Here is a 22381-nt window from a genome sequence, read left to right as displayed (position 1 = left end):
ATTGTCTGTTTGCTGGCCCAGACTCACAATTAGTACTGTAACACAGGGTTGTTTTACTCCAAAAGCCTGTGCTTTCTCATCTGGTCCTTGTCATGGGTGTTGGGTGCTATGATTCAGTTGTTTGGTCTTTTGAGAATGATTGATACTGCATTTAGCCTTGTCCTCTGTATTCCTATGAACTTGTTGCCTAAATTCATAAACTTCACAGTTTCCTTTAGCAAAAACTAACTTATAGCAACATGTCTATGCCCTTCTCCTATGAAAACTATTTATGTGGTATTATGTACTCATCCTAGTAAATTATCACGAATACTACAAAGTTTCATTGCATATGAAACACTCCATTTCAAGCAGGTTGACATGTATTATAATATGACTGAAGCTGTTCTTTAAAAAATATCACCCAGTTTTTGCATTAATTTCAAATGGAGATGTTGCTGAGGAGGAATTTGGGAGCAGGACTAATGTCTGACAATGCAGAGACATTTCAGTGCTGAGCAGTGATTTAAAACCAGCTCTTGGCCATGTGCTGGGCTTTGTTAGAAATGAGAGATGTGGGAATAAGTCTTCACTCAGAGTTTCAGGCTTGAACTCTAGAGAAATTCCTTGGATCATCTGAAAATTGCTTCAAGTTCCCAGGCATCTTTTATCCTAGAGAACACCCAGAAACTCAGAAAGAGAACTCAGAAAGGATGAAGACTGCAGAGGCTGCTGGAGTCCAGATGGCTTTGGTCTCAGCCAGGATCATCTGTCTTAAGAGAGAGGCTACTTATTAGGGGAAGGAACAAGACCATTTAGAGGTCAAGACAGACTGTGGTATTAGAAGAGGTCTTTGAATGGAGGACGATTAAGTACTGTTACCTTCCACTTTGCGGTAAGAGCGCTAGGCTTTTGGTGGTAGACTGTGATTTAACCGCTTACCCACTCTTCAGTTCTCAACCATCACAGCAACTATGTGAAATACCTAATAAAAACAGGCATGGCCCTAGAATGCATACAAACCGTGTAAATACTGAAAGAAAGAGATCCCCAAGGGTCCAACGTGAAAAGAGTGAAGGATTTTAGCAGTCTTGGAGCTACTCTGTCCTTTCTTTTCTGAAGAGACCATCAGGGCCATTAATTTCTTTTCTATAATATTAATAGTTATCATCCTAGAAGATAGATGAGACATTGTATAATATTTGGGAAAGTACATTCAGGGGGATCTCTTTCTTCTTTTTTTCCAGAAAAAATTAATTCTTTGAGAATTTTATATAACATGTTTTGATTCTATCCACTTCTCTTCCTATTTATTAAAGCACTCACGTCTATTCAGAGAAACCCAGTCTCAAAACAAACAAACAAACAAACACTCCCCCCAAAAGGAAAAACAAAAGCAGCACTCATGTGCCCATTTTCCAAGTGTTTAATCTAGAATATATGTGTATATTATAATAATTTCCATAAAGTGGTGTAACATCAAACCAAGATCATGTGCATGGAGGTAACTCCAGAATCTCAAATGTAAAGGGCTATTAGCAAAACAATAGCGGCCTTGGAGCCACCAGCACCTAGGTTCAAATGCAGCCTCTGTAGCTTACATATTGTCTCTTTGCTGGCCCTTTCCCCACCCATTACCCAGCTCCAAATAGGAGAGTACACAATACAACACTTATGAAAAAGTTACTAAGACATGTCTGGCATTGATAATTGTGTTCTTGACCAAAGAGTATTGAAAAAAATCCAGATATTTCCTCATTTTATAAAATAAAATAGCACGAGCCTCACAAAAGACACGTTAGCATTTCAAGGCCCTAAAATTTGCCTTTTGAAAAGCAGGCTGTGAAACCAAGGTCCTGGGCCTTTGTGCCCATTTTTTTCCATTCTTTCAGGCAGCTTCCTGACCTCCTGTCAGGAAGAACCAACTATTCAATAGACTGAGTCTAAATTGCTACCACTATTAGTCTTGTGACTAGTCAAGAAATCCATACCAGTCAAATTTTATGCAGATACTAAAGTAAAGGTTACTGATTTGCCTAGACATCTTGAAATATAGTAGCAGTAATAATAATAATAATAATAATAATATAACAAGAAGAAAAGTTCTCCTGGTTTTGAATTTATACAAAATTAATTTTTTTTCATTATGGTCTAAAATAGATGGGAAAAATTACTTGACATCTGGGAAATACAAGAAGCAGGCTGGATTATATAGTTATGAAAAATAATATCAATTCATATACACTGAATGAAAAAGTATGAAATAGTAAAAAATGAAGCACATATTCTGAAATTAACATTTTTAGAGTCTTATTGGTTAAGTGATAATTATGAATAATTCATGATATGCTAAATATAGGGAGCTCTATATTCCACTGAGCTGATGAAAACTCAATAGACAAAGAACATGACTAATCCAAATATTAAGCTCTTCTATTACTAGCTTTGATCTTGGAGAGCTATCTAAAAGGATCCCTCAGAGAAGCTGAGAATCAGCCTCTCTCTAACCTGAAAGAAATTGGATTCAAACTGTTCTGACCTTGAAATCTTTAACACAATTAAAAACTATATGACAAGCTCCAGGTGTGCGCTAAGGAGGCAGCTCACGAGCTTGGAAGATAAAGTCAGAACCCATTTCAAAATTTTCCTCAGATCAGTGACATTCTGTGAGTTTGATAGTGAAGCGTGGCTCACTGGGCCAACAACCTGGTGAATTCATAAACAGGTAATTGTGTGAACTTCTGCTTTTGATACAGCAGTCAGCCCAGAACTGCAGGTGCAGAAGGCTGACTCTCAGGTAACTCTCTCACCCTCTTTAATGTACCTGTGTACACTTTATCTCATCTTACCTCTCTGTTCCCTGGTCACAATCAGCAGGACAAAAGACCAGCTCATACAGAAGGCAGACGCTGGCACACTGCTTAGCAGAGACAAGCCTGTCTGCAGATATTTCCCAACGATAGCACGTAACCTTTCCAGCTCCAAGAATAAGCTTGTGCCGTGCATGTTTGTATTTGATGGGTGCTGACTGATTATTGTTTGCAGGCTGGAGCATGTGAGGATGAGGCATGACTTAAATACAGAATTTTCACAGTTTGGAGACAAGACAAGGAACCCGAAGGTTGCAGTAGCAAGGCTGCAGTGGTTGGGAAGTTGGAGGCTGGTTGGGTGTAATTCTGACTCTCATTCCTTCCACACAGTCTGAGGGGAGGTGCTTAGGGAGACAGAAGTCACATATACAAGTCCCCTGTGTACCGTGCAATCGACTCATGTATTTATCTATCAAATTCAGGCCAGGTTCAAGCATATATATAAATGGAATGATACTCATCTTTATATTTCTATCTGTAGGTTGTAACTAAAGCCTTTTGTAACACAAAATGTTGTCAAAATTGCTTATGGAATTGAATGTCACTAGTTTTATTTTCTTTCTTCTTTTTTTATTAGATATTTTCTTTATTTATACTTCAAATGTTATCCCCTTTCCTGTTTTCCCCTCCCAAAACATACTATCCCACCCCCCCTCTCTGTGCTCACCAACACACCCACTCCCGCTTCCCTGTCCTGGTATTCCCCTATACTGAGGCATCAAGCTTTCTCAGGGCCAAGGATCTCCCCTCCCATTCATATCTGACAAGGCCATCCCCTGCTATATATGCATCTGGAGCCATGGGTCCCTCCATGTGTACTCCTCCATGCCATTGGTAGTTTAGTCCCTGGGAGCTCTGGGGGTACTGGTTGGTTCATATTGTTGTTCCTCCTATGGGACTGAAAACTACTTCATCTCCTTGGGTCCTTTCATCACTAGTTTCTTTTTTATTATTTTTATTTTCTGTATTTTTTGTTGACATTCCAAATGATTTCTCCTTTCCTGGTTTCCCCCTCCCCATAAGTCCCATAAGCCCTCTTCCCTCTGCCCATTTCCCAATCACCCCCCTCCCACTTCTCTGTCCTGGTGCTCCCCTACAATGCTGCATCAATCCTTTCCAGGACCAGGGCCCTCTCCTTCCTACATGCTACACTATGTTCATCACTAGCTTTAAGGCACACCTTTGTTATTCATGTAGGGCAACTATGTCCCTCTCCTGACAAATTCTTGTAATTCTCCATCAGTTTTAGTTTTACCATAGCACTTCCTAGTCCTGATTCCTGTGTTGGTCACATCATTCATTTTTCCAGTGGGCTGCTGGGCTTTGAAGTTTGTGTACTTTGTCCAAGACCTTACCTGTTCCATGCAGTTTGTTCTGAGTTCTTAGAAGGGGGCCTTATACTCATTGTATCCAATAAGTAAAATACAAGACGTCATTTATTTCTCCCCTTGAGTGTAAGCAGAGATATCAGGAGATGCCAGGATAGTAGGCATTAACTTTTCAAAACCTTTACACATGACCAGAGGAATGACTGAACACATCTATGTCTTAATTACTGGCAAGTTTTCCAGATGTCAGGATCGTGGAAAGTTTTTAAACTGTACTTTTATGCCTAGCAGGTTAGAACAGAGAGCTGTCTACAGATTCAGAAATAACACCCTCAAGAAATTATCCCATTCATGAAAAATTAGCTTGAATGGATGCCTAACTGATTCTATACTTGAATGGCTTTAGTTTAGAAAATAGCTTTTCTTCTGAAAATTTGTATTTGCTTGTTATTCTGTGGGGTTTGGAAAGTTGAATTTAGGCTGAAGCTGAAATTATCTAGACTTCGTTAACAGTGAGACTCAGGCTTGGGAGGGTTGTTTGTGGGTTTCTAATAGACAGTTTCAGTGTGATTAGTGCTCTGCATTAGCAAAACTGCTTGAACACTAAGTGACATTTTCACACTAAGCATCTGCTTTTGGGTTTTATATATAATGGCGAAGTGTTGGAATGTCATGGTGAGCTGCTATTTCTCAATGACTTGGTTCAGTGACACAATTAGGCTTTTCAGGAAAAAAACCCACAAGAAATGTATTTTCTGTTTCTACCTGTTAGACACCATCTTGGGTTTGGAGAATAAAAAAAAAACTTTGTTACTTAGGTAGAGAGAAAGAAAAGAAATCTAGTGAGAGGGGCAGTCTGCCTTCAGGCTCAAGATCCAGACTGCAAACTCTTCACTCCATTGATATTCCTTATGGTCTAGAATCCCTTGGGGAAGTACAAGTAACAATTGAAATTCTTCCAGAAACCCATGATGTCTGCTGCAGTGGGACAAAGGAGATGAGACCACCCCACAAGGGTGATGGCCATGAGGTGGGGATGATGAATGTGGCCATTAGGAAGCAGCAGGGGTGGTGATGCTGAGATGTTGTGTGGAAGGGGACATGCCAAGGAGGAACCAAATGTGACCTGACCTAGAGAGTGCTGGGAATAGCGTGTGCTGATGCAGAGGGAGGTGACAGGCAGAGGAGGCAAGAGAGACAGACAGTGTGTGCCAGCTCTCTCTCTCTCTCTCTCTCTGAAAGGCCATCCTCTCAAGCAAGGCTGCCCTTTAACTGCTTTTGCATATTACCCGTTACTTCCCAGGAGCTGAACATTCCAATATGATCCTTGGTGAAACTGCAATGCATATAACCGAGGTGCATCACTTCTGAGCGAACAGAAATGGGCTGTGGTATTAGGCATCAAAATGTGAACGACGCTATCTTCTGTGTGAGTCGTCATCAGCATGCCTTGTCTTGTATAGTACCTGTTTGTTTGCTATCAGTTGTTCTCCAGCTAGACTATAAGCTGCATGAAATCGGGAACCTGTCACTTTTTCCACTGTGGCCCCTTTAAGACAGCCTGCATCAAGCACATTTATAGTTGTTTAATGGATAAATGAACATATGGGCAATTAGAAGTCAATAGGAAAACACTCGGTGACATTTTCACTAAGATATCACTTAGTTTAATTCTAAAGCATGTTGAGTTAGGGCTACAGTGGTTAAGAGAACACACTACTCTTACAGAGAACTTGGGATTGTTTCCTGTAGCCAAGCTTACAATAAATAATCTGTGACTTCAGCTGCAGGAGATCTGAAGCCATCTTCTGGCTCTCTGAGAACTTGCACTCATGCACAAACACAAAGGCACAGATTAAAAACAGGATTAAAAGACAGGATTTAAAGAAATTAAATTTACAAGAATATTGAGTAAAGTAAAATGATGAGTTTAAAAGGTGGGATAAGAATGATTGAATCTATTGGAGAACTTAAACAAGTATCCCAGGGGCTTGGGATCTGTAGTACTACTACTGATGGATAAGAGGGAAGTAGAAATCAATATAAAGTGAACACTCCAATATTCAGCTGATATTCTACGGGTGCTGAATAGTTCTAAGCCAATTTGATGCAAGCTAAAGACATTTGAAAGGAGAAACCTCAATTAAGAAAATGTCCCTATAAGATTAGGTGGCGGCAAGCCGGAAGGACAGCTCTTAATTAGTGACTGATTTAGGAAAACCCAGCCTATTGTGGGTCATGCCATCCCTGGGCTGGTGGTCCTGGGTTTTATAAGAAAGCAGGCTGAGCAAGCCATGTGGAGCAAGGCAGTAACAAGCACCTCTCCATAGCCCCTGCATCAGTTCCTGCCTCAAGGTTTCTGCCCTGTGTGAGTTCCTGTCCTGACTTCCTTCAGGGATAAACTGCAGTGTGGAAGTATAAGCTGAATAAACTCCTCCTCAACTTGCTTTGATCATGGGACCTCATTTCAGCAATAGATACTGTAACTAAGATACTGTGTGACTTTCTAAACCTCATGCAAACCACAACAAAGCCTCTATGTGATTTAGCATTCCAGCACTGGAAGAAATACCTGAGCTCCAGTTTATAAAGATAAGATGTGCATTTTTCTTTTTTTATTGATATATTTTTATTTACATTTCAAATGATTTCCCCTTTTCTGGGTTCCCACTCCCGCAAATCCCATAAGCCCTCTTCCCTCCATCTACCTCTTTCCTCCATCTACCCCTTCCTGCTTCCTTGTTCTGGAATTCCCCTCTACTCTTGTACTGAGTCTTTCCAGAACCAGGGGCCACTCCTCCATTCTTTTTGGACATCATTTAATATGTGGATTATGTCTTGGGTATTCAAAGTTCCTAGACTAATATCAATAAGGACACATGCTCCACTATGTTCATAGCAGCCCTATTTGTAGTAGTCAGAAGCTGGAAAGAACCCAGGTGTCCTTCAATGGAGGAATGGATTCAAAAAATGTGGTATATATACACAATGGAGTACTATTCAGCTATTAGAAACAATGAATTCATGAAATTCTTAGACAAAAGGATGGAGCTGGAGAACATCATACTAAGTGAGGCAATCCAGTCTCAAAAGATCAATCATGGTATGCACTCACTGATAAGTGGATATTAGCCTAAAGATGTGCATTTTGCCTCCTGCTGTTGGAGGTTTCAGTCTGACCCAGTTGCCTCGGGCACATGGTGGCAAACTTCAGCAAAACATATGTCTAGTAGAGCAGAACTGCTGACTCCAGCAAAATTAAACGCCTGAATAGCTGCAATTTGAACCTGGATTGATCTGACTTTGAAATGGTCGCTCCTGGAAGCTGCCTCTAAGGCATGGTTTAGGAATTATATAGAACAACTAGCTTCTGGTCCTAAGACATAACATTTGTTTTTCTGGGGCTTTTGTTTATATTTGTGCAGAAGATTACAGTATTCTATCTATTAGTATTACTACTACTACTACTACTACTACTACTACTACCTCTATTTATTATTATTGGAATCTGAGATTCCCATTCTTTCCTTGTGAGTGATGTTCTTTGTGAAACAGTCATTGTCTTTAGCTACATTTTCCCAGTGCACATAATGACTTCCATTTTCATCTCTGTCCTCTCTAGGATCTTAAAGCCAAGTTCTCAGAGGAGCTGCTGTTACAGGCTGACTCCTGCCTAGTCAAGTCTCTATCAAACCAAGACTAAGTGTGGATAACCCATTCGTACAGCTCAGAAAGAAGCTCATACCACAATCCATCTCAGGACTTCTAGAAAACAGCTTTGGAGTGATGGTGATGAGTAATGAGATTCAGATCTTAATGCCTTCTTCTACCTGATTCCTGATTCCTCTTCTACTTGTTGACTAACCATGATGCTAAGATTTCTTCCTAGGTTTCTACTGTAAGTTTCTGACATTCATTTGCTGAAAAACTGCAACTCTTCAAGGCTCTAGTTCATCCTAGATTTATTGCATAGGATGTGGGAAGCAGCTGGATCTCAGAAACAATGTTTCCTATCCTAATCTTCTTGCCTTGAGTTGGGAACAATGACTAACCCTTTTCTCATATAATACATAAGGAAGGGAGGCACACAGCTTCCAACATGACTCATAAGAACATCACAAGGATGTTACCATACATGGAATGGTGTTGACATTCCAGGATTTCTGTAAGCCCGCCTATGTGATTAACTCTTTGAAGCAGAAACAAGTCATTTCTATACATGGGTAGAAACAAGTCTTTAGTCATTGTGTCCAGCTCTTACTGACATAATATATAGTCTAAAACTACCATGACCATATATTTTCAACTGGTAGAATGAAGGATCTTTTTTTTAAAAAAAGATTTATTCATTATATGTAAGTACACTATAACTGCCTTCAGACACACTAGAAGAGGGAGTCAGATCTTGTTATGGATGGTTGTGAGCCACCATGTGGTTGCTGAGATTTGAATTCAGGACCTTTGGAAGAGCAGTCAGTGCTCTTAACCACTGAGCCATCTCTCCAGCCCAGAATATAGGATCTTCTGATGGGATTCTGACCCACAGGTTAGCCAGCTCTTTCTGTGACCTCCCACTCTTATAGTCATTTCTTCCACCCTTACTGATCCCTCAGCTGGCTTAGAGGTCTTTTCTCCTCTGCATCAGCCCTCTGTGAGCTTCAGCTGTTCACTATAGTTTTTGCTAGTTGTCAAGCTACTTTTAGGAGTGGGAACAAACAAGGGGAGCCAAATACCTCCTTGGCCACAGGTTTGTGAACACTCTGTCCATGTTGTCCATCCTGAGAGCTGACAGTTGACCACACATTCCACCAGACAGGGAATACTCATCCTCTGGGGTTTTTCCAGATTACGCTGCAAATGCAATGAGATACACCTTCAATACTAACCAGATTGTTATTCATTTGTGGGTAAGAGTGCCCGTTATTCTGTAATAAATAACCTTTCTATGTTGAGTTCTGAGAACAAGCATCCATTGTCTTATAAATCAGTAGCTACCAAAACAACTATTATTATTTCACTGGTGATGTTTTGTTAGTCAAAATTTCTTACTACGAACTCTGAACCCTAGCAAAGATCCACCACTCAAGTGTTGAGAAAGCATGAAGTCACATGACACAGAGATCTACCATGTTGTTCAGTCAACAACAAAGTAAGAAAGTATGTCATCATTCCATCCAGACACCCTAGGATGGACTGACAGTATACAGAGAGATTAGAATTATCAGCAAGGCTAGTAGTACTCAGAATAGGTGCAAGGATAAAATAAATGATTCTTCTGAGATCCCAAATGACCAAGTGGGCAATATAATTACAGTTCTAATTGGTCAACAAATTGATGATACAACTTACTTTCGTCTCTGAAACCAGTGTATAGATATAATTTGTATATTGTATTATGACCAAGGTAGAAGATATTTCAGTGAAAGAACAAATTATCCAAGAATCAGAGAGTGAATACTGAGGTCTGTGCTGTGTGATTCAAATAGATTGTATGTTTAATTAGGAAAGCTTTGACACCTAACACATGTTAAATAATATTAGTACATCTACTCAAAGCTAAAATTAGTTGTCACAGCATGATGACTCTCTAAGTGTCTGACACAGAAAGTACCATAAAGGGATCTGTGACTATTGATGTGATATAGATATGCTATCTGGATGAATAATTTAGGACTTTTTTAAATGAATAGTCACTAAATATATGCATGACATTTAGAAAACAAGGAAACTGATTTTTACTAAGAATAATTTACATCTCTTCTTGCATCAAAAGAATTTGTTTTACACATATAGGCAGCTCAAAACTAATAGTTAAAGGCTTCATAAACAGAACAGGTACAAAAATACAACCAGCAGCTCACCTGAACTTCTACAGTCCAGCAGTGTGCTCCTGTCAGCTAAAACACCCTTCTCATTTATGCACTGAGAAGGAATGTTAGCTTGTTGGGGACAGGTCTGAGTGTGACCAGTGTTTGTCTGGGACAGTAGTAAATGGTTGACTGCTTTCCTGAGGCAGCGTATTAGAGACAGACTAAAAGAAAGAAAGTCTTCAAATAAAGCAATGACAGTCAGCCAATGGTTGTCTATAGAATGTGAGCCATTTTCAGGATTCTATGAATTGGGGAACCCAGTCTTGGACAGACTGGTTTATAGTCAGCATCAGAGATGACAGTTTCACAGCTTGTTAGGGATTGTGGCAATACTGATATTTAGGTTTTTTTTTTTTTTAGGAATGGTGAAGAAGTCTTTGTTCTAATTTCTGATGAATCCTCTGTTACAACTGAGACTGACCTTTGCTAACCTGTCAACACATTAGAGACATTTCTATAGATGCCTGTGATTATTAGCATCCTACCTTCAATCCTGCAAGTTGTTTCTGTGATGCATGCAATATAGTAATAGGCCCAATTCTATTGAGCAGTCCCTATATGCTGAATTTACATCTGGGAAGGGAATGCCAGCTTCTCTGGAATGGGTCTGACTGGAACTTTCCTCAAAATTCCCATAAGATTTGAAAAAGTCAGAACCTCCTAATTTGAAAATTTCCATGGAGGTCTTTTGCATAGATTATAAGAGAGAAACAAAAAGAGACAGTTGTACAGTTTATCATCTGGCAATTATTCGTTGAGGAAATTGTTGGTGTTTTCTATATTCAGTGTTAGAATGTATCTTATGTGAAGAGGACATGTTTATGCACAAGCACATGAGTCACCTGACAATATAAGAAGTCATACTACAGTAGTCAAGGCATCAACCCCAACAGTGTGCCGGAAAGCAAGTAAATTTTAACAAGTTCTTGGAAGTAATGAGTTCATTTCTTACTCTTTTGAGTAAGTCTAAACCAGTGACATACAGCTGTGGCATATCTTCTTTGGTCAGTGTCTATAATGCCCGCTAGGTGGTGTGAAGCTTGAGGACTAAGGTTAAGAGATCCCACAATCCCACGGGAGTTACCTGCTCGCAGTGGTCCATGCTGACAGGTTTGCCATCACTGCGCACACAGCTCAGCAGGCGGGTCCTCACACCCTGGCCACAGGAAATGTTTTCGCTCAGCTGGCATGTGCTCCATTCTACAGGAAGAGGACCACAAACACTGACTTTCAAAGGTCTAGGCTTTGTGAGCCAACTACATCCAGGCTATGATAATCTGTATAGGTGGCAGGGAGAAGTCCACAGACAATTTTACCATGTCCTATGTCTCTGAGCAATGCCTCCTACAATTACTATATTAGAAGATAAACATGTAGTAAACAAAACTGAAATACATGGACTGTGTTAATTTAGTGTTTGGTTTTCTAGAGGTAAAAACAAAACAAGATGAAAACCAAAATGGTTATACTGAGCATCTGGTCGGCTAGGAGAGACACTAACCAGAAGAATGAAGAGCAGCTTAGGAAACTATTTGTTGTAGACAAATGAGAGAGAAAACCATCAAGCCATGACATCAATTTTACATTTGTGCCCCAGCCCCAGCCCCCGTATCCCCAAATCTTAACTTCTAAGGAGGTAGAAGTAGGGAGTAGGACCTTTTGATAGTGACTGGATCAAGACAGTGTAAAGCTCAGGAGTGGGATTCCAGTATTTGTGAGAGACTCTAGGGAGCTTGTCAGGAGACATCCTGTGAAAGAGCTCAGGGGCGTCATCTTTGGGCAAGTAAGCTTTATAGGACTGACTACTTAGTAGTATTTTCATCCAACCATGCCCATGCAAGGTGATTTGCCCTGCTCCCATAACTACTTTGACTTAAAACAAGAAAGAAAGAAAGAAAGAAAGAAAGAAAGAAAGAAAGAAAGAAAGGAAGGAAGGAAGAAAGAAAGGAAGAAAGGAAGAAAGAAAGAAAGAAAAGAAAAGAAAAGAAAAGAAAAGAAAAGAAAAGAAAAGAAAAGAAAAGAAAAGAAAGAAAACGTTCCTTATAGATGTGGGTGCAAAGATCCTTGACCATGTTAATAAAAACATCTTCAAAAATATTTCTATGTCTATAACAAAATAATGTATGGTTAAAGGAAATTTAGTCTTAAAATATATGCTTTTCCAATATGACACATTTTTGTGGTATTTCTGAAAAATTGCTATAAAAAGCAAAGACTCAAAGAAAAAGCATGGATTTACCATGCTGTCATTCATCCATGAAAGAACTAGATACTTGCACCATGAGTGATTTCAGCTGTCCCATTATACATGAAACAGGAAAGTTTTTTTGGCAAAGCATGTTGCTTGTATACACATATTGTGATGTGTTCCTAAGTATTGACTCCAACACGTAGATCTACCATGGTACTGCATTTGGCGGCATTTTTATGTATCCCCTGGTGGGACTATGGTAGGTAGCAAGAAGATGTAATAGCAGCTCTCTTGGTTTGGTCACTGCTCTCCAGCCTCAGACAGACATAGTGGCTAAATGATTCACCTAATGTGATTCTTATTGCTTCTATACTTCTCTAAAATCCATGATTGGTCAGGACTCCCATCTTTTTTTTTTAAAACTTACTATGGGGAAAATATATTGTAGACTTGAGTAATATACTGAAATAATGAAAGGCATGAGAATCATTAAATTTTACTGCCATTTCTTTTAAAGCCATGCTCTTCTTCAGAGATTATAGCCTTGATGTATCCATAAGCCATGAATGGGTGTTTGTTTTCATGAAGCCAACAGGAACTAAGTCCTCAGTGTTTCATGTCCTACCAATATATTGTCCTCTCCCTCTTCAGTGCCAGGAGAGGATTCACACACAAAGGTTAGGCAGTGCTTAGGTAAATGAGTCATAGCTGGATTCAACTCTACCTGTTAGATTATACTGGAACTGGAAACAGTTTTCATTGAGGAGACAGGGCTGCACCTGAGACTCTTCCCCACAAGTTCTTGAGTTCAGCGAGGGCCTCAGCAGATGCCGAGTTCTTCTCCGCATTGTATGTGGGTCACATGACTATGAAAGTCAAGAGTAGGCAGATAAGAACACACAAGGAATAATAAATTATTCAGTTATATGTGCACATGCAGGCACAGGACAGTTACAGAGAGAAAACTGTAGTTACGGCAATGAGGCTGTGGCTATACCTGCAAATGTTACAACTTGTGGTTAGGAGAGAGAATAATACTGTGGTTCACGGTAGATTGTCTTCTATTTTCATTTCATCTAACAACCAATATATTTCATCTTTAAATGAAATAAAATGACTTCAGTTATTCTAGTCCAACAGAAATAATGACACAGAATATTAAAATGTGAAAATTATTTTCAAAAATCCCAGGAGAAACCGCTACACATAAGAATAAAATTGTAAAATTAATATGGATAAAGTAGAACTTTCATTTTTATTTGGTAGCTCTCTGACTCAAGGGGATGAATCACTATAAGCTTGTCCAACTCCCTCAAAATAAATGTATAAAAGCAAATCCAAAGATTTATTGAAAAATCATCTTTACCTGGGACCATATATCCTCTCATAGTTTTGGGCCGTGTAATAATTCTGGAGCCAGATAATTCTATTTGCCATATTTCATACAACTGCCCTACCCATAGAAGTGCTTCCAGCTCCTCCTTGGGAACAGCCTTCTTTCAATGTCCTTCAAACCCTATTCTTCACCTTCCTCAGAGAACTTAATCCAGGCTTACTTCCCTCACAAGAACACCTCTAATGATGCTAAATTCCTCTCTTGCTTTTTGAGAAAATTTCACTTATGATCATGAGTCTGTCGATGGATTTAGTTCTAAATACATCTCTCTTTATATTGATATTAGTTCTTTATTACCTTGTTTCTTCTTTTACTTCAAGAAATCATTAGGGCACAAGGAACAACAGCTTCTGCTTCTCTTATAACTCAGTGAAAACATGGAATAAATTATGTAAAGCAGTTTTCTAATAAATATCATGAATACATTCACAACCTGCAATTCCAGACCCTGAAAAATCCAATAAGGTCTATAGACTCAAAGAACAGAAGGGTTTGAATTGTGATCACCAAATAGCCATTTCTATGTCTGAGATGTCATTTTATTTCTTTTGCTTCATTTGGCCATTTGTGGTATCATACTAAAAGTACAGCTTGTATACCAAATCTTGGTTAATTCAAAATGACAGTGTTGGATTACACTGAACTATGGAGGAAAATTCACACATTTCTTCTAAAGTTTAGGTAAGTGAAACACCTTTGCTATCCATGTGATTCCACACTCAAATAATCTGTCAAAATTTTAAATTTTACATGTAATTGTATTACATTGTATACAGATGATCAAGAAGAAACAATCAATTATTTGCATACAAATCTCACGCCAATGTTTACCAATAATTTATTTCTATTTTACCATGTAATTTGAATTCATGCACTCATTGAGGAGGAATAAAAACCAAACTGATTGGTCAGTAAAGGAAAATAATAGAATCCTGGTAGACTTTCCAGATTAGGGCTTTGCTGCATTTGTTTCCTATAAAGTAATCAATCAGTGTTTATAACATGTGATTATATACCAGGACCCATGAATCTGTAGGGCTTTGCTGCATTTGTTTCCTATAAAGTAATCAATCAGTGTTTAAAACATGTGATTATAAACCAGGACCCATGAATCTGCTTAGTCTAAGCCACCAGATAAAATGGAAGATAGAATAGACATAAATCAAATGAATCTACAAGTGCTTCAGGTCAGCAGTAATCTGATTTGAACATTTTTCAGACTTTAGAATATTTGCATAGACTTTGGGAGTTGGTATCTCTACTCTGAAAATACAAAGTCTGAAACATCTTGAAATCTAAAACCTGTAGTACTACGATAACACATGGTATACTTTCCTTCATCTAAACTCACACGGGGCAAGTGGATAGCGATAGCATGCGATTTGATGAGCTTTTTAGGATTTTATCCATCAAATCTCATAGAGTGTGTGCTTGTTTAAAGTGCCTTTAAATTATCCTCTTTGGCTTAACTTTCTGCTCAGATAATCTAGAAATATTGAATTCAAACATTTCAACTAATTCCCTTGTCAATTCTTTATCCATAAACACAATTGAAGAGGAACTCATGGGTAATTGGAATTTATATAAACAGTTCAAACTCTTCTTAGAATCTTCTTATTTTTTAAATATTTATTTATTTATTCATTTATTATATGTAAGTACACTGTAGCTGTATTCAGACACACTACAAGAGGGCATCAGATCCCATTATAGATAGTTGTGAGCCACCATGTGGTTGCTGGGAAGTGAACTCAGGACCTCTGGAAGAACAGTCAGTGCTCTTAGTCTCTAAGCCATCTCTTCAGCCCCTAGAGTCTTCTTATGAAAGAAAAAAAAAACGCTTATGAAACTCTTATTATAGCAGGATCTTCCGGAAGTGAGGTGCCCAGTTTTCTGAGGAATCGCCAGACTGATTTCCAGAGTGGTTGTACCAATTTGCAACCCCTCCAGCAGTAGAGGGGTGTTCCTCTTTCTCCACATCCTTACCAACACCTGCTGTCTCCTGATTTTTTTTATTTTTATTTTTTTATTTTTTTATTTACATTGCAAATGATTTCCCCTTTTCTGGGTCCCCACTCCCCGCAAGTCCCAGAAGCCCTCTTCCGTCCCCCTATTCTTCTATCTACCCCTTCCCACTTCCCTGTTCTGGAATTCCCCTATACTCTTGCACTGAGTCTTTCTAGAACCAGGACCCACTCCTCCATTCTTTTTGGACATCATTTAATTTGTGGATTATGTCCTGGGTATTCAAAGTTTCTAGGCTAATATCCACTTATCAGTGAGTGCATACCATGATTGATCTTTTGAGACTGGGTTACCTCACTTAGTATGATGTTCTCCAGAGCAATTCTCAAATTTATCTGGAATAACAAAAAATCCAGGATAGCTAAAACTATTCTCAACAGTTAAAGAACTTCAGGGGGATTCAATATCCCAGACTTTAAACTCTACTACAGAGCAATAGTGATAAAAACTGCATAGTATTGGTACAATATCAGTCTCCTGATTTTTTTTTTCGTTTTTTCTTTTTTTTTTTATTCGATATAATTTATTTACATTTCAAATGATTTCCCCTTTTCTAGCCGCCCCCCCACTCCCCGAAAGTCCTGTAAGCCCCCTTCTCTTCCCCTGTCCTCCCTCCCACCCCTTCCCAGTTCCCCGTTCTGGTTTTGCCGAATACTGTTTCACTGAGTCTTTCCAGAACCAGGGACCACTCCTGCTTTCTTCTTGTATCTCATTTGATGTGTGTATTATGTTTTGGGTATTCCAGTTTTCTAGGTTAATAACCACTTATTAGTGAGTGCATACCATGATTCACCTTTTGAGTCTGGGTTACCTCACTTAGTATGATGTTCTCTAGCTCCATCCATTTGCCTAAGAATTTCATGAATTCATTGTTTCTAATGGCTGAATAGTACTCCATTGTGTAGATATACCACATTTTTTGCATCCACTCTTCTGTTGAGGGATACCTGGGTTCTTTCCAGCATCTGGCAATTATAAATAGGGCTGCTATGAACATAGTAGAGCATGTATCCTTATTACATGGTGGGGAATCCTCTGGGTATATGCCCAGGAGTGGTATAGCAGGATCTTCTGGAAGTGAGGTGCCCAGTTTTCGGAGGAACCGCCAGACTGCTTTCCAGAGTGGTTGTACCAATTTGCAACCCCACCAGCAGTGGAGGAGTGTTCCTCTTTCTCCACACCCTCTCCAACACCTGCTGTCTACTGATTTTTTAATCTTAGCCATTCTGACTGGTGTAAGGTGAAATCTCAGGGTTGTTTTGATTTGCATTTGCCTAATGACTAATGAAGTTGAGCATTTTTTAAGATGCTTCTTCGCCATCTGAAGTTCTTCAGGTGAAAATTCTTTGTTTAACTCTGTACCCCATTTTTAATAGGGTTATTTGGTTTTCTGGAGTCTAACTTCTTGAGTTCTTTATATATATTGGATATTAGCCCTCTATCTGATGTAGGATTGGTGAAGATCTTTTCCCAATTTGTTGGTTGCTGATTTGTCCTTTTTGATGGTGTCCTTTGCCTTACAGAAACTTTGTAATTTTATGAGGTCCCATTTGTCAATTCTTGATCTTAGAGCATATGCTATTGGTGATCTGTTCAGAAACTTTCTCCCTGTACCGATGTCCTCAAGGGTCTTCCCCAGTTTCTTTTCTATTAGCTTCAGAGGGTCTGGCTTTATGTGGAGGTCCTTGATCCATTTGGAGTTGAGCTTAGTACAAGAAAACAATTCATGAAATTCTTAGACAAATGGATGGAGCTGGAGAACATCATACTAAGTGAGATAACCCAGTCTCAAAAGATCATTCATGGTATTCACTCACTAATAAGTAGATATTAACCTAGAAAACTGGAATACCCAAAACATAATCTACAAATCAAATGAGGTACAAGAAGAACAGAGGAGTGGCCCCTTATTCTGGAAAGACTCAGTGAAGCAGTATAGGGCAAAACCAGAACAGGGAAGTAGGAAGGGGTAGGTGGGATAACAGGGGGAAGGAAGGGGGCTTATGGGACTTTTGGGAGTGGGGGGCTAGAAAAGGGCAAATCATTTGAAATGTAAATAAAAATATATTGAGTAAAAAATACCTTAGGTAAAAAAAGAGACTCTTTTTATGAAAATTATCTTGATATTACTAAGTGTGAGATTGCTGTTTCCTCATATCTTTTCCTACTGGCTATTTGTCAACACTCAGTGGTCATGTTTTTAATCACTTCTTTTTATTTGGTAGCTATTGCAGGACATTAAAAAATGATTTCACCCTAATATGGCAGCAAGAAAAGAATAAGAATAAGAATAAGAATAAGAAGAAGAAGAAGAAGAAGAAGAAGAAGAAGAAGTAGAAGAAGTAGAAGAAGTAGAAGAAGAAGAAGTAGAAGAAGAGGAAGAGGAAGCGGAAGAAGAAGAAGAAGAAGAAGAAGAAGAAGAAGAAGAAGAAGAAGAAGAAGAAGAAGAAGAAGAAGTAGAAGAAGAAGTAGAAGAAGAAGTAGAAGAAGAAGAGGAGGAGAAGGAGGAGGAGGAGGAAGAGGAAGAAGAAGAGAAGGAGGAGGAGGAGGAGAAAGAGGAGGAGAAGTAGAAACAATAGTAGAAGAACTCTCTAGTCCAGTGGTTTTTATCCTTCCTAATGCTGTGACCTCTTAATATAGTTCTTCAATTTGTGGTGACCCCCTGAACATAAAATTATTTTTGTTACTCCCTCATAACTGTAATTTTGCTACTGTTATGAATTGTAATGTAATGAAGCATGATATGCAGATGGTCTTACGTGACCTCCATGAAAGGGTTGTTCAACTCCCAAAGGTGTAGAGACCCAAAGGTTGAGAATGGTTGTTCTAGGTCTTAATGCTTTCTTCATTGGCCTAAATCTCTCCAATAAAAATCTCCTTCAGACAATATTTATATCATTTGTATAAAGACACAGGATCCATTTCTTAAAATGTTTAAATGATGAGCAAAAAGTGATGAGCAGACAGCAAACTCAGAGTCATTTTGGACTAATTTTATGGAAAAGATTAAGACACACAGCTGAAGGCTATTGTCTAGGTAGCCTGTAACCAGCAAACCCATATCCCCTCTAGATCATGAACCCTTCACAAGAATTGGCTTTCTACCTTAATATCACTGTAAACTAGAATTTTCTAAAGTTCAAACCTTCCTTGCTACCTTGTATCTTCATACTTTTTGTTCACCCCAGCAGCAAGACTTCTTACCTGGCCTTAATTCTTGCCCTCACCTAAAAGTAAAATAAATATCCCACCTGTCAACTTCTACCCACTTCTTTATATTCATCATCAAAAGAACATTCCTGAAACTGAAGATGACCTGAGTATGTGCTGAGTATGTGTATGTGTTTTTTTTCCCATGGTCCATCAGGAAGGCCCATGTATTAATATTTTGATACTATGTGGCAGATGGAAATAAGTGTCTGTTCTGTAGGAAGGTTGCTTATCTTGGGCAGCTAGAGTGGGTTTTACAAGCTTCTATTAGTAAATAGATGATAAACCTTTGATAGTGGTCATTTTGCCTAATATGGGTTTCCCCCAATGTTCTCTATATCCAACAAGAATATTCTCATTACTCTTAGTCTTATATGTCTCAAACAACCTTGATGGAAGCCATCATTAACTTACTAAAACATATCAATAAATGCATTTAATGAACTCATAGAATAGATAACAGATAATTTAAACCATCCAAAATAAATTCAGATAGAAGACTCTATTTCATATCACTGAACTAGTAAAGATTGCAGTTTGGCAAAATCTATTATCAGACCAGGTGTTTGTGAATTTCGATTACTCTGCTGATTTCTTGCTTGAAGATGAGCATGACTTCAAAGCCTGGTCTTGCTAGCTCCCATCAGATACGAGAAGCCAGTGCAGTCATTGGGTTAAGTTTATCTGATAACTGACAGAGGGCTGGCTGCTCCCTCGGGTTTCTGGTTCTCACAAGGTCACTGGATGCATGCTCCTGAACTTCATCTTTTTTATTTGGACAAATGTAGCAAAAAGTGCACTAAAGAACGCTTTGTAAGGATTTTTAAAAGGAAATTAAACCCCACTTCAAACGTTAAGAAAAATCTGGGCCTAAAGTATTTCTTCTTGTGCCTTTCATGAGATTCTGAAGAGCTAGTAAATGAAATAAAAATGGTTTTGCACATCAAAGACGGCCGGACAGGGAAGTTAAAAGCAGCAGAGCATACTGACTCCTCTCCAGAAGCCTAGACAGTGAGCCAGTGAGGGGCAGTGGTGTGATCTTATGAGGTACCTGTGATAGGTGAGTACTAGGCAAGAGAAAGCAGAACAGAAAAACTGGACATGGGGTCAGAGCAATGGCCACAAGCAGACAACTAAACTGAGACACAGAGGGTCTACACAAAGGGATAGGAACACAAAGAGGCCAGGGAGGCCCCTGTGAGTCCCCGCTTCCTGCTTCTTTAACTCTTCATATTGATACTTCAAAGCTCTTGTCCTTCCAGAATGCTCTATAGCCCTTTGCCACACCACTGAAGACAAATTGGTTGTTAGATTATCAAACTGAGAAAACTAGGAAGAGTCACTTCAAAGGATCAGGAGAGTTTGTCTGGAGCAGCTGGGGGGATAGGGAAACTAGGAAATCTCGGAGTAGCAGATTAAGTTTTGGAAAGTCCTTTCCAAAGGTTCACACAAGTAATATTCCAGAGCAGGAAACAAAGAAAGAAATCAAACTCAAATTCCACATGGGAATGATGAGTGGAATAACACCCTACAGGTAAGATGGCGAAGCAGAGAGGCACATGGGAAAACAGATGGGACGTATACTTTCTAAAGGAATCAAGCTAGCTAGGAAATAAGACAGGAACAATGAGATGTAAACATGAATAAGAATTATATGAACTCAGAAATCTAGTAACTGGCTTCAGCGAACAATTCAAAATAAAAGAAAAAGTCATTTTCGGAAATGAGAAAGAAATATAAGATTAAGAAGTGTAACAAATCATGTCTTTATAGACATGGGGGGAAAAGGCTGAAATTAAAAGACACTGGGAGAATGTGAGAAAGGCTGGTGAACAGGGAAACAAGGCAAACCATAATAAAACTTCATAAGAAGTCACACACGTAATAAGACTTCATAAGAAACCAGAGTAGAAACACAGGCTATAATGATGGAGAAATAAAAAAACTTTAAGGAAATGTAATGATGAAAACAAAAGAGATTTGAAACTGCCCATTCAAAAGAGCGCACCAGAGTTGTCAATACGGAAACATATTCTCATATAATTATTTAGCTTTGAACAGGAGGGAGAAAAAAAAAACCTTTAAATAACTAGGAGAGGATGCCAGATGGCTTATAGAGGAAACAAAATCACATTCCCACATTGTGGCAGAGAAATGTTATGTTAGAAAAGCATAGACATATAACAAAGATTCACATTCAAAAGGATCTGAGGATATATTACACAGCAAGGCTAACTTTCAATTACAAAGACTGAAGATGAACTGTCAGTAATATACAAGTACTCAGGCTAAATTGCCGCCATGAGTATGTTCTTCAGGATCTATTGGAGACTAAACTTAGTGTGTCCAAGTGGCTAGAAACCATTAATGTACAGATACGAAATGAGCCAATCTTATGTGTGGAACATTTGTAACGGCTGAGCACTCTGAAAATACATATACATTACCAATGCAGAAGAATAAATACAGCATTGCAAATTATGCTCAAAACTTGAAATATCTATATTGGTGATCATGTAGGTATTATTGTCATGAGATTTCCCCCCTGTGGATGGATTAAAGAATTTAAACATCATATATGCTATGACTATAATCTCCCCTTCTCCCTGGTAACTTGATTTATATCATGGAAAAAGCAAGATAAAAATATTAGAAAGAGTACGAGAGAACCTCTGTGGTTCCACATGTAAGGGATAAACACCACCATGAGGCACCTTTAGATTTCATCTTCAAAGTAAAGGAAACAATGAATGACATTTCACAGTGCTGTCTCCTGAAGCTGCTTAGAAACAATGACACACTGATGCATGTGTCTCCAGATCCCTAGCTCTCTTAGCGTGATGCTGAAGGTTATTTCCAACAAAACAAGGCAGGCATTTTTAGAGAAATAGCTGATTAAAAATCTAACCGGAAAAAAAAAATCCAGAGGAGCCTGAACACCCTGCTAGGTCACACCTATTTAAATGTTTACAGAACACATTTGAAAATACCACCAGAATCTAAGTTTAGGGTTGATGACAAATGGCATGGATACAAAGCATGTGAGTTATTTAAATCTGATCCCATAAGGATAGGAAAGAGACCTTTGTGGTAAACCTGCCTAGAGAAGCATTATCCTGAATTATCTATACAAAATGGGCCAGTGGGTGAGCAATAGCAGTCCCAGCATACGTGCTTCTCATGGGTGATTCCAGAAAGAAATGAGGTCTGATAATGGAATTGGAATGTTGTCATCTCATGTTTCTTGATGAAAGGGTATAGTCATGATATACCAATGCCAGTTGTCAAAAAACAAAACAAAACAGCAGCAGAAAAAAAATCCAGTGGGCAGTGGGACCCCAGCAGTATGTTTCTTGATGTATTATAGCTTCTGTAAAGGATGTTCATCAAGGACTGATGGAGGCTTTGCAACTCCCAAGTTACGGGGAATTCAAGGTGAGAGAGGAACATGTTCTTACCATGGAGATATGACTCCCAAAAGTCATACTGGAAATAGTTCGTAGGACAGGTGG

The 22381-nt window shown here is 38.8% G+C and overlaps 1 protein-coding gene across 1 annotated transcript in view; it reads right to left on the bottom strand.

Moving 5' to 3' along the window:
* The window catches only part of Thsd7b (thrombospondin type 1 domain containing 7B), a 949886-nt gene that overhangs the window by 45326 nt on the left and 882179 nt on the right, over positions 1-22381 (bottom strand). The window contains exons 18-20 of the mRNA XM_052200991.1: positions 12963-13104; positions 11132-11247; positions 8911-9028 (exon numbers count right to left, since the gene is read on the bottom strand). Coding sequence (XP_052056951.1) covers positions 8911-9028; positions 11132-11247; positions 12963-13104 — 376 coding nt within the window. The remainder of the gene's footprint in view (positions 1-8910; positions 9029-11131; positions 11248-12962; positions 13105-22381) is intronic.

Source organism: Apodemus sylvaticus, chromosome 12, assembly GCF_947179515.1.
Source record: "Apodemus sylvaticus chromosome 12, mApoSyl1.1, whole genome shotgun sequence".
NCBI classification, from domain to species: Eukaryota; Metazoa; Chordata; class Mammalia; order Rodentia; family Muridae; genus Apodemus; species Apodemus sylvaticus.
This window is presented reverse-complemented; position numbering and strand designations above follow the sequence as displayed.